The following is a 13354-nucleotide window of genomic DNA, read 5'->3' on the forward strand; positions in this document are numbered from 1 at the left end:
GTAGTTTTTATAACCAGTTATTTTGTTTTCTATGACTTTGGTATATATATTAAGAGACCGATTTGAAACTTGACAGAGTTGTTGATTACAATAAAAGGATAAATGCTGGTCGAGTTTGAAAAAAAGATCAAGAAATGTCCAGCAGTATTGATAGTTCAGGCTGAATTGCAAATTCGCAGTTGGTGATACTAGTCCAAGAAAACGGACTTTTGACAATGGTTACGAGGCCGAGTGCTGCTGACTTAACAACTTCCGCAAGGAGTCTGCTTTTTCGCACGAGTATCACAGGTATGTAAAAAATGTATGCCTTTTGTAAAAAGTGCAGAAAAAATATATCTTATAGTGTCCGTGAAGCGTGCGAAAAAGTAACTAGGTTGTTAAAATAGCGTGCAAAAAAGTAACTAGTGGATTTATAAGAGACTGTAGTTGTTCCACGTAACTCGTGACCTCGTAAAAAGCGCCACTTCTCACACGCATTAGAGGCACCTAAAGAGGGCCTCATTAAGCCCATGTTATAAAAACATCATTCTCATGTTTTTCTACCTCGCAGTAATTTTCGACCGATCACGGTATTGGTCAAGAAGTTTCACGTACCGACTCAAGAATTGAACAACATATTATAACCATCCGGATCACGTTTCCCTATTGACTTTGAGTATAGTTGAAGGTCGAAAAGCAAAGTTATTAACGTTCGTTAGATCGTCATCGTCATGTGTGCGCGTATGGTGTAATTCGCGAACTGGTCACTGACAACGTTATGAAAAACTCGATGCCGAACATTTGGCGAAATATAACCGGCTACGATCGACGGTGTGCGCGGTGAAGGAGGACCACAATATCCATCGAATGGTTGCACCAATATTTCATCACGAATTGATTTTTAACAGTGGTAAAATAAAAATAGTATCTCGGTATCATGGCTGATTTTCGTTTGCCAAAAAACAACAGCGAGTGTGAGAAGGCTTGGTTTTCGAAAAAAACTACCCCACGGATAACACCATACAGAGTGGATTTAACAAACTATGGTGAGTTCTGAATTGTTATTTGTAATACGCTGGCTGTTCCCATTCGCACGGTTAGTGTGGTGATTGCGAGAGATTGTCGCACGTCGTCCGTATTTCAAACCCTTGGGGCCAATAATTTTCTCAGAATACTAAGATACGGTTGTTCCGGTTAGCAAAAAAACAAAAACGATATTTTGTAAAACGTGTTGTGACGGGCTGGGGTACAAAAATGCGAAAGATCAAAAGGTCGACGGAACAAAATTCCGAAAGTGAAAATACCGACAGTCAAAAATGTAGAAAGAACATAAATACGATAAGTTGTCTTGTATAAAAACAAAAATTGGGACCGCAAAAATGAACAAATAAATGACACCGAATTTTGTTTTGTTTTGAGAGTGGGCAAGATTACCAAAAGCAAAATATTGAATTGCGAAAATACCGAACAGTCAAAATATCGACTTTTGAAATGTCGGACTCGTGCCGTTTTCGAAAATTTACGAATCCGAATTATTTTCCTTGTTCGCCCGTCTATCTACGGACCTTGCGACGGATCAAAGAATCGAAAGGTCAAAATCCCGAAACCGACTGAGACAGAATGGTCAAGATATCGAAAGGCTTCAAGCCGTCAAAAACACATTTATTCTTTCCAACGTCGCCAGTTTCAGTTAATAGATAGCATTAGGCTTATGAAGTTACACAATGTTGCCTGTTCCTTTGCGCTCTAAATTTTTAATTTCAGAATTTTCATTTTTCTATATTTTCACATTCTGTGCTTTGTTCATTCGGAATGCAGACTCATCTGAACATACTTTTGCGGATAAAAGAACGTTCGGTTGAATGAACTTTCGGGAAAACAGTTATTCTATTGGATGATTTATCGAAAATCCCAATTTCGGCTTTTCGACCACTCGACTTTTTGGTCTTTCAGGATTTTGACCCCCATCCTTGCGACGATACGATAGAGACCGAACTTGTTCCAACTTCCAACTAGCTCTAGCGTGATGCGCACAGCGTTGTTCACCATAAAAATTGCATGTCCAAAAAGAGTCACTCTACCGTGTGAACACAAACTGAACTTGTAATAACAGATATGGGTATAAAATGGTGTCTTATGTAGTGTTTCCCTATGCGAATTTATTTACATACAATAGATGCGTAATGCGTATACATGAATACATGTTTCATCGTCTCACCATCTTCCTAATTTTCGATGTTCAGATCATGGTTTTTCTACTTTTCGATGTGCGGATCATCCGCTGCATGTTTCGCGACGCGGTCGTGCAAACTATAGTTTTCGTAGTTTTCGATAACCAGATCATTCGTTTCACATTTTGTGATGTCCGGTTCATCGTCGTCGTGATTCTTGATATCCATGTCATTGCAGACATTGGATGTATGCTGGTACACATTAATAATCATATGTACAAAGTATATTTGGTAAATTTGACACGATGACAAGTAAAATTATATATTTCGAATTGAGTTTATTTTACCACCTGTATACGTCAGATATCTGACGGAATAAGTTTCTTGAGCAACTTTTATCCACATGAGTAACAGGAGTTCTAAATCCTCCTTTCCTTCGAAATGGGAACACATAAGACGGCAGTTCAGGTAACCAAGGTGGACATACGAGTCCTTTCCAGAGAAGCGGTAATTGTTTTCCTTCGTGTCTGTCGTATAATCAATCATGTACCGGGTGGTCAATTTTGATAATTCAAATGCTTCTAAAGTATGTCTTATTCATCGCCGAAGAATTTTCAGTCTATTCTGTCGCATGAATTTCATGGTTTTATTATGCGCCGTTCTAAAGACCGTGCATTACATATTTTTGAGTGAGTTTTTATATTCATCGCCATTTCACAAGCCGATGAGCTTTGTCTCGTTTATATATTTAATAAATCGATGCAAATAAAATTTAAGTTTTCACGCAGACGAGTGCCCGTTCGTCTTGGTAACCGGTTTGCCTTAAGCTCCATTGAAAATAAAGCTAATCTTGTTTGCAGCCAGTTTCCACTAAGTGGATTAAGTCACCAGCTATACCCAAAGGCAAGGAGAAATCCGCCGTAGGCACCGTGCCCAAGACTCTGGGCAAATAAAAGGGCAATACCACCCCATGTAACAAAGCTTGTTCCTGCGGTCGTAAATTACACAGTCTCGCAAACTAGCTAGAAATTAAAAATCTCTCATTTTGCTACCTAGCTTTCACTAGCTAGGAATTAAAAAGCTTTCATCGCACGCATGGCTTGAAAAATACGGCCGCACATATGTGTGTGCTTTATAATGAGGATGAATGAGCCTTGCCGTCTGAACCGAAAGTTAAGAAAAGAAATGAAAACGTTAAAATATGTATCCTGATAATGGTGGTCGTAAATAGGATCACATTCCTTGTACCGTGTGATAAAAATTGTTCGGAGCTAATTCGAATAACAGGAGCTGAATATCAAAATTTTGAAAAAAGGTTTTATAATCATAACTCTAGTGTTTACTATATGACGTTAACATTTTTGGGTTTATTTTGGTCACTAAAGAGATCTTCAGAGGTCACCTGAAAAAAGTTTTACAAAATGGTTATCTTCAGAGTTAGCATCTGATATTTTCTAAATTTAAAAAAAATAATTACTGAGGATCCTTTTAGTGAACAAAATCAGCCCGAAAATATTAAAATTGAATCAAGAACACCTGAATTCTAATTATAAATCTATTTCCATGCATCTCAGCTTGTGTTATTCTAATTTGCTCAGCTTCATTTCCGTTGCAACTACTATCTGGGATGTTGTTCCATTCGCATTTACCATGATTTGCACAATTAACACTATACCAAATTCTTCGAACCCAGTTTTCAATTCTTTTCTATCTTCTAATTTAGACGAAACTGCCTATCGATCCTTAAATGAGAATTTCAGAGGCTTTATCACGCGCATCCCAGTGTTCATTATACCTACAGTAAAAGTGATTTGAGTCGAAACAAGTGAAAGTAGTTATAGAATAGAGCGAGACCACAGAATACAGGCAGTTAGAGTTTTCGGGTACGTAGGTCAGAAGCCGTTCGGAATTTTCAATATAAATTGTATACATCGACACGCGCCCGAAATGAGAATGGGAATGTAGCTGTCGTACCCACGTGCGTTGCATGTGTTACTTATTTACGATAGGCGAAGCATCTCGCCCATACATATTTATCGTCATACTCCGGCTGTTACCCGCTAGAATTTAGAACGTGACTTTTAACCCTTCTTATGCTCTCACTTCACCTCACCTGCAACATTTCACGGCTTTAACGTCGCTACTCGATGGACGCGACGCGACGTGACGCTGCTCGTGAAACTTACACCGTGATTCATTGCACGGGTCGACATACGAGGTTCACCAAGCACGAAATTACTTGGTGTATTTTTTTCTCTAGATTTTCTGACGTAATAGCCAAATATACTCGACAAAATCACTTGCACTTGTAGTTTTACGGCAGCTTTAATTAAAAGTCATAAAACACGCGATTTCAACGTTCTTTGACTTTATCTACACCGAGGTCGAAGTATTCCAAGCATTCTGAAACAGTGCTCGAAATCATCATACATCATACATCGTACATAGTACATAGTATCAAAGTTCGAAACCAAAGTTCGGATGTTCAGAAAGTGACGTCACCCAAAATTTTTTTTCTCTTGACGTCATTGATCTACATAGACGAAAATCGGCTAGCCGAATTCCTCAGTCTGGAAACAACCGCGCAGTAGAGCGGACGGATGAAAATCGCGCTCCGCAGATTTCGTGTACCGGGTTCTCTACCTCCTGGATACGTTCCGGGTCCGTTTCCTGGTGCAACTCAGGTTCCAGGACAAGCGCTCCGTAGTTTTGGCTATCCAGGTCCTTGACCTGATGACTTTTGACCTTCCGGTCTAATTTAAAAGTTTACAAGTTCGATCGTTGAAAACGTCATTTTTTTGTACTATCAAACCAATATGCATGCTTCAGATAACATTTTGGATCGGAAAAAAACCCGAACGACTAGGATCAATAAATTTTAATTTGATCACAAGATATTCGTACATTGAGCATTTAGCAAAGTTATTACATTTGTAATATTTGTGAATTAAGAAGATCATCTTGAAAATTTTAAAATAGAAAATCTCAGAATTATAAACTAGAGCGCAGATATGGATGCTTCATTTCAAAACACTTCAAAATTGTTTAAAAAAAAAAAAAAAACTAGAAGATCGTCCGATTGCACTTTACGGTGGCTCATTTTATTCAAAGGACTATTTTCTACAAATTTTCGTTTCTTATTCAGCAGTCAACTCAATATTGTTTTTTTTTTTAAAACATAATAAACATCGATATACTGTTGAATTAATCATTTAACAATGCCAACATGATGAGGAAATAAGTGTTTTCGTAACTCTGTAGATAAAAGTCTCCTAAACAAGAAGCGATTTGAAATGAAGCATCGATATCTAAGCTTTATAGTTATGGTTATAATTGCAGTGTTTTCTTTTTCTAAATATTCTAAAAGATTTCCATAGTTTTGAAATATAATGAATTGACAAATACTCAATGTACGACTATCCCGGAAGATGCTTGTTAAACGACGTTATCTGACAAGAAGTTTTTCCCACCTAGATTCAATCTCTCGAAAAAAGTAATTTCATTTTGCAGAGATGTTTATTTCGCTCGTGTTCGAAGCTCAGAGACAAAAGCAACTTTTTAACTACCAGCCGTCATGATAAGCCTTCGGAAATAAATCGTGTTCGCATTGTTAAATTGCATCAGCGTGACGAGGATAGAAAGAGATAGGCGAGAAGAAACCTTGTCTTAACAATTGTCCCTTTTACTGGTGCCCCGAAAGCCCGAGGCCCTCCGACGCTTTTGGTATTGTTATTCAAATGCACCGCCACGAGGGTCAGGGAAGGAAGAGGGCTTTATAATTTCCGCCCTCCCGGCGTCGTCCGGCCCCCTTCAACGCCCCCACAACCCCCGTAATCCAACGGCTGAAAGCCTCGTTTAATATTTATGATTTATTTCGGTTTAATTTGACGCGCCGACGAGACTCCCAACCGGATTTATCGACGCGGATTTTCGGAAATACAATTTCATGTCACTCGGCAAACGGAGGTGTTTCGATTTACTGCGAAGCTACAAAGCTCAGAATTTCAATATAAATATTTAGCGGATCTCTCTTTCGTCGTGTCGATGTTATTCCAGATTGGTTCTGAGAAAGAAAAGCCGGTTTTCTTCGTTCTCCCAATCATGTGTCATGTCGTCTTTTCCATAATAAAGAATAAATGAAATTCGTAGTAACATATTTATGTGTTCATTGGGATCTTTCGTTAGGAAGCGACGTTTCTTCACACCCACCTAGAACATTTGATATACGTAGCAAAAAAGAGATTCTCATACAAGAATTAATTGTGATTAAATGTGTGTTGATTAAACTTGGATTAGAAAGATATCCCTTTGCAAGGATTCTGTTTTGTCTATTCGCCTACAATCAGATGAAAGTAAAAAAGAAATGTTGCTGCTAATTGAAAGACCTTAGTGCTGACACACAAAATTCGTGCACAGCTGACATGACTTTGGATTCTAAGAGCGATTTCTTTCTTCATACCCAGGTAAAGCCTCAATTCCACATTACTTAACACCGTCGTTGATCACTTCGTGTTTCAAATAGAGACGAGAAAAAAACTGTCATCCAATTTTCTTGACAAGTGATAAATTTCCCTGTCAATTTAAGTAATTCGGTCACTATGGCAAACAATGCCGGACGATATTGGTTACGCGCGGAGGGCAGGGATTCTCTCTTACGACTCTCTTACCACGGTTACCATGTAGGACATTATGGCCGGGAATTAACTTCCATCCATCAGTGTCTGTCCCTGGACCCCTACACCGCCCAAATCTACTTCTATTTCTTTTCTTCTCGTCTCTATTTGCCGTTTCCCTCATTCCCTGCGTCCGGCTCAATCTTCCTAGCGATCTTTCAGATTGTGTCGTAGATTGGCTGCGATCCGCCTAAGCTGCGTTCGCGCAAAACGATCGACCAACACCAACTCGTCTGTGATCGCATCGAGAATGACAAGCATGATCTTCCTTAGTAAAAAAAAAAATTGAACATACGTATCTCTCTGTTCTTCATCCGGGAAATATAACGCTTTGAAGCATGAAAACTAGTGGATCATTCGTGCAGTTCAACGGCCTCTGCAGAGTAAGTCGTAATTCTTATTTGCGTTATTTCATCCTACCTGATCTGTTTTGGGCAAATTTATTTTCCTTCACTGCTGCAGACCGATCGAAGCTGCAAATCGAAGACGCCGGTTGTTTGAAAATTTTATTTTCAGGATTATCAAGGCTCTGATGTGTATCGTAATTGAAGGTTTGAAGATCTTGAATCGTAGTTTCGTAATGCTTATAAATTTTCATATTTAAAAAACTTCGATTTTGCCATTTTCACTAATTGCGAAATAATTTATTATCCATAAGATATGATTTTGGAATTTTGATGGAAACCATTTTTCGCCTTTTAGAAATTTGGTCCCCACCCTGAGAAGCAGCAACAACGATTCTCCCAGCCAATTCGGCACCCGGTTTTTAGCAGTATGTACGAAAGAGGGGAGATTTCGAGAAAGGGTCCGAGTTCCACAGAGTAGGTATAACATTACGGGGTGCCTGTGTGAGTTACATACACGTGGTTCATCAAACCACGATGATATAATCACGTAATTAAGTCAGTTTACGGATTTAACCGAATCAAGGCATGATCTGCATCCTCGGTCGTTACGTTACATCCACGCGCCACCCGAAGAAAGTTCCCCCCATCCGATGACCAGTTTATGATTTTCACTCGCGTGCATAATGATCAATCTCAACATCTACACGCGTTACGTATATTATATACTTATGTGAATAATTTACTAAAGTTTCGGGAGATTTGATCAGCCAAGTGCGACGATTTGCATATTATTCATCAATTTCGAATCCCGGTCAACGTGAGCCTGCCATCAAATGTTCGCTAGAAAATCTAATACAATGCCACCCACGTAACTTCTGCATTAACGCGTGCCACGTGTGTCTTTCATACGAAGCTAGCTCTCACATGATGTCATAATCCACCTTTTGCATTGCTGATCAGTTCCTCCCAACCCCTTTCCAACTTCCCCAGATCTGATTAAATGCAGTTTTAGCTATAGAAAGATCCTTGGGTGAGCCAAAGAGCGTTCACGTCGCGTTTGCAACTCTCTTGGGCACGTGCAAAACCGGAAGCCCTTAACGGATAGAGATGAAACGATGTGGTCCAGCTCCGGTATATCCCCGTGCATAAGTCACGCTTCCACAATTACCACGAAAGTTAATTACCTTCGTTCATTACATTTTCATGAGTTAAAAGCGCTGCAAATGTTTCATCGCTTCCTGGGGTTAATTACCCGGGCTAGAACATTAACTCTCGTAATTGAGATTTATTAAAACGAAGGTTAGTATCCCACTGTACTCTCCGTGAAGCAATATCGTCACGGAGGGGTGCGGATCATGTGCTATTCGCAGTGGTAAAAATTCCAGGGATATCCTTTTCACTTGGAGAGAGATGGTCGAAAATGCTTATTTTTTTCCGTTAACAAGCCTGTTCTCCGAAACTTAATTTATCTTTAGCCACGGCGAGAAATCATTCGAAATCACAAAGGTCAGTTTTATCGAAAATTTTTTATTTCAATTATTACAGTTCTACAATGTTTTGATTTTTATGGAAAAATACAGATCTGTGAGCATCAAATATTATTGGGAAGAATAATATTATGAGTCGGAGCCTTAGCTCCGACTGACGACGAGAGAGAGGGAATGTGACGAATGCGAGCGAAATGACGAGTGAGTTCGACGACAGGCCCCGTGCTGTAAACCTCGCCTAATAAAGTATCGATCATCTCTGACAAGAAATCTATTATTTCAAGCCCACCCTATCAACTCACATATAAAATAAACCCCATAGTTTTACCCTTATAGATCTTGGTACAAATAATGAAAATAGGTTTTGTAGCTGTACCCAGAAAACCCAGTATGTGTTAATGTTCTTCATGTTTACGGTTACTCGTGTAATAAATTAATGTTAAGGCCTTATATTTAACTGAAACAATAGTGAAAGACAAATGTACAAATTTAATGTTGCAATAACCAGAAAAATAAAGTATTGTACCAAATTTCGTTGTCATTCCATCAATATTTGAAACATCATTGTAACGACATCCATTTTACTAAAATTTTATAGTACCTACTATAACAATTGACATTTTTCATAATGAGAAGACCGCTATCAATTTAGAATCTTGAAATTATGAGAACATTTAAAATCAACTCTAAAGTGATAGTCATTTGTTCAGTTAAAATTTTGACTAGAATCCAAAGTAAATACAGACGCAGTTCTGTTGACAAACCGAAATGACATAACGAACAACGAATCTGGAATAATCTGTATAAAAGGAAAATTGAAGTGAAATGTTTTTCTGGTCTTGCGTTGACTTTTCGGTATAAGCCGGCCAAGGCAACGAGACGATCTGTCAACGTGACGTTTAATAAGAAACCGCGTCGTAAGTCATGATTTGAGCTAGAAACGAAACAAAGTCTGGCTTAATCCACGGCCCATGGAGGCCGACGGTTGGAGGGGCTTGTCGGCAGCTTACCTCGTCACAACTTACCGCCCTAGTATAACATCGTTATACGAGAATGCCTTGTTCTCTGTAACCCTGTTATGACTGCCACAGCCAAGGTATGGAGCAATTCGATTCAATTTACGAGGTATTCCTACGCCTGTAGCCTCCGCACAGTTGTAATAATTATTAAAATAATCGATCCTTTTCATTGTTCAGCGGCTTTCCAATTCGATACATGATGTAACTCAAGTATACATCGGGTAAGAACAAAACTTTTAAAAGCAGAATTTCAAAATTTTTATTTCAATATTTATCTCCCTCCTGGCGTTGGATTTCAATCATCGAAAAGCTGAGTTTCGAACATGATTTCTTCTTTTATTCTGCCGGATAAGATGTGTGGGAACGGCTTCAGATGCGGACGACTGTGAACCGACCCCAAGCCCTGGGATACTTACACGTGTCCCGCAAACGCTTATTTATCCAAGCATGGAACGTCCGCAATTATATCTGAAATATTCGCTGCGGATACATGGTGTGCCTCGAGAGATTGCAGTTAACATGCATGGAACTTTGGACAATAATTGAGACTCGGGAAGGTTTGATTCATATGGGAGTCGATCGTAGTGTAGATTCGCCTGTTCTTGCTTCTTAGCGGTTGAGCCACCCGATGCGTAATTACAGACAGGTTCTCGTTTTTTGGCTGTAACTTCAGATGCGTTGATCGCAGCGTATTGGAACTGCGCCTAATCGATTTCTCTCGCAAAATTACGTCGGAATAGCGCGTAAGGGAATTTATTCCGGCACTTTTAAAAATCGCGATAATTTTTGCCAAAAATGCAAAGGGGTTAGCCTTACTTTTTCTTCATTTTTGGAGCCAAAAATTTTTGGTCTCAGATTCGATTTGAATGACCCTTACCTGACTGATCGGACCCTCAGGAACTCAGAAAACGCAGCAAAAAGAGCGTGGGACCAAGAGGAGAGAAATGGCGAGCAAAAAAGCACCTGCTGAAAAATGTCGAAAACTCAGGTTCTCGTTTTTTGGCTGTAACTTTCGATGCGTTGATCGCAGCGCATTGGGACTGCGCCCAATCAATTTCTCTCGCAAAATTACGTCGGAACAGTGCATCAAAGAATTGAGTCCAGCATTTTTTTAAATCGTTGAAATTTCCGTCAGAAGTCCAACGTGGTTAAGTTGAATTTCTTTCGTGATTTTCAGAGCAAAGAACATTTCGACTCGTTAGCTGACTCGTTAACTGAAGAATGAATCTTTGGTCCACGCCTGGCGATCGAAGGGCCAAGCCGCTTCAGTCTGCAATTGGCAGGAAAGATAAAGTGCGTATTTCTTGTCTGGAATGTGAGAACTGAAATCATTATACGTCATATCATATCATCATACATCATACATCATACATCATACATCGTACATCATACAACGTACATCATACATCATCATACATAGTATTAAAGGTCGAAACCAAAGTTTGGATGTCGGATGTTCAGAAAGTTACGTCACCAATTCAAAATCAGCTAGCCGAATTCCTCAGTCTGGAAACAACCGCGCAGTAGAGCGGACGGATGAGAGTCGCGCTCCGCAAATTTCGAGTACCGGGTTCTCAACCTCTCGGATCCCGCGCTTCGGGTCCGCTACGTATTTCGAGTACCGGGTTCTCAACCTCCCGGATCCCGCGCTTCGGGTCAGCTACGCGGTGAAACTCGACTTCCAGGATAAGCGCTCCGTAGTTCCCGGTTCATGTTTACAATAAATAATTTCAATTCGTTTTTCGCGCAACCCCAAATTCGGTAGCTGTCAGTCCGCTAATAAAATTTCTCGACTTCCAGGATAAGCGCTCCGTAGTTCCCGGTTCATGTTTACAATAAATAATTTCAATTCGTTTTTCGCGCAACCCCAAATTCCGTAGCTGTCAGTCCGCTAATGAAATTTCTCGACTTCCAGGATAAGCGCTCCGTAGTTCCCGGTTCATGTTTACAATAAATAATTTCAATTCGTTTTTCGCGCAACCCCAAATTCCGTAGCTGTCAGTCCGCTAATAAAATTTCTCGACTTCCAGGATAAGCGCTCCGTAGTTCCCGGTTCATGTTTACAATAAATAATTTCAATTCGTTTTTCGCGCAACCCCAAATTCCGTAGCTGTCAGTCCGCTAATAAAATTTCTCGACTTCCAGGATAAGCGCTCCGTAGTTCCCGGTTCATGTTTACAATAAATAATTTCAATTCGTTTTTCGCGCAACCCCAAATTCCGTAGCTGTCAGTCCGCTAATAAAATTTCTCGACTTCCAGGATAAGCGCTCCGTAGTTCCCGGTTCATGTTTACAATAAATAATTTCAATTCGTTTTTCGCGCAACCCCAAATTCGGTAGCTGTCAGTCCGCTAATAAAATTTCTCGACTTCCAGGATAAGCGCTCCGTAGTTCCCGGTTCATGTTTACAATAAATAATTTCAATTCGTTTTTCGCGCAACCCCAAATTCGGTAGCTGTCAGTCCGCTAATAAAATTTCTCGACTTCCAGGATAAGCGCTCCGTAGTTCCCGGTTCATGTTTACAATAAATAATTTCAATTCGTTTTTCGCGCAACCCCAAATTCGGTAGCTGTCAGTCCGCTAATAAAATTTCTCGACTTCCAGGATAAGCGCTCCGTAGTTCCCGGTTCATGTTTACAATAAATAATTTCAATTCGTTTTTCGCGCAACCCCAAATTCCGTAGCTGTCAGTCCGCTAATAAAATTTCTCGACTTCCAGGATAAGCGCTCCGTAGTTCCCGGTTCATGTTTACAATAAATAATTTCAATTCGTTTTTCGCGCAACCCCAAATTCGGTAGCTGTCAGTCCGCTAATAAAATTTCTCGACTTCCAGGATAAGCGCTCCGTAGTTCCCGGTTCATGTTTACAATAAATAATTTCAATTCGTTTTTCGCGCAACCCCAAATTCGGTAGCTGTCAGTCCGCTAATAAAATTTCTCGACTTCCATCAACCATTATCGATGGTTGTTCGAGGTGGTTGAAGGTGGTCGGAGGTGGACGAGGAGGAGGACGAGGAGGACGAGGATTTGTGCTGGGTGAGTAAAACACTTTTATAATATTTGATGGCAATTGTACTTATATTTCATCTGAAATATTACAAACTTGTCACGTTTACAATAAATTATTTCAATTCATTTTTCGTGCAAGCACATATTCAGTAGCTATGAATAATCTTATACAATTTATTATATTATTAATTAATCAATTAATATTCTTATAATATTTAATGGCAATTTTAATTATATTTCATCTGAAATATCACAAACTTGTCACGTTTACAATAAATTATTTCAATTTATTTTTCGTGCAAGCACATATTCAGTAGCTGTGAATAATCTTGTACAATTTATTACATTATTAATTAATCGAATAATTACAATAATCCTTACACAATATTTTTGATGTATTCCTATACTAAAAATATTCATTAATATTCCAGGTATTACCCAAGGTGGTCGGAGGTGGACGAGGAGGAGGACGAGCTGGACGAGGCGGAGGACCAGGTGGACGAGGAGGAGGACGAGGTGGACGAGGAGGAGGCGGGGTGGGTCGTGGGAGAGGACCTCTCCTCTCCTCAGAGGAGGGGCGGGGGAGGGGCAGGGAAGGGGGAGAGGTGGGCGGGCAGTGGGAAGGGAAGGGAAGGGAAGGGAAGGGAAGGGATGGGGAGGGGGAGGGG

At 39.9% G+C, this 13354-nt stretch overlaps 1 protein-coding gene across 1 annotated transcript in view; it reads left to right on the forward strand.

The window, feature by feature from the left end:
* Positions 1–805: 805 nt before the first annotated feature.
* Positions 806–13354, forward strand: part of LOC107222789 (choline O-acetyltransferase) — a 66699-nt gene continuing 54150 nt past the window's right edge. The window contains exon 1 of the mRNA XM_046734890.1: positions 806–1025. Within this exon, the coding sequence (XP_046590846.1) occupies positions 917–1025 (109 nt within the window). The 5' untranslated portion in view covers positions 806–916. The remainder of the gene's footprint in view (positions 1026–13354) is intronic.

The sequence above is a fragment of the Neodiprion lecontei genome, chromosome 3 (genome assembly GCF_021901455.1).
Source record: "Neodiprion lecontei isolate iyNeoLeco1 chromosome 3, iyNeoLeco1.1, whole genome shotgun sequence".
Taxonomy (NCBI): Eukaryota; Metazoa; Arthropoda; class Insecta; order Hymenoptera; family Diprionidae; genus Neodiprion; species Neodiprion lecontei.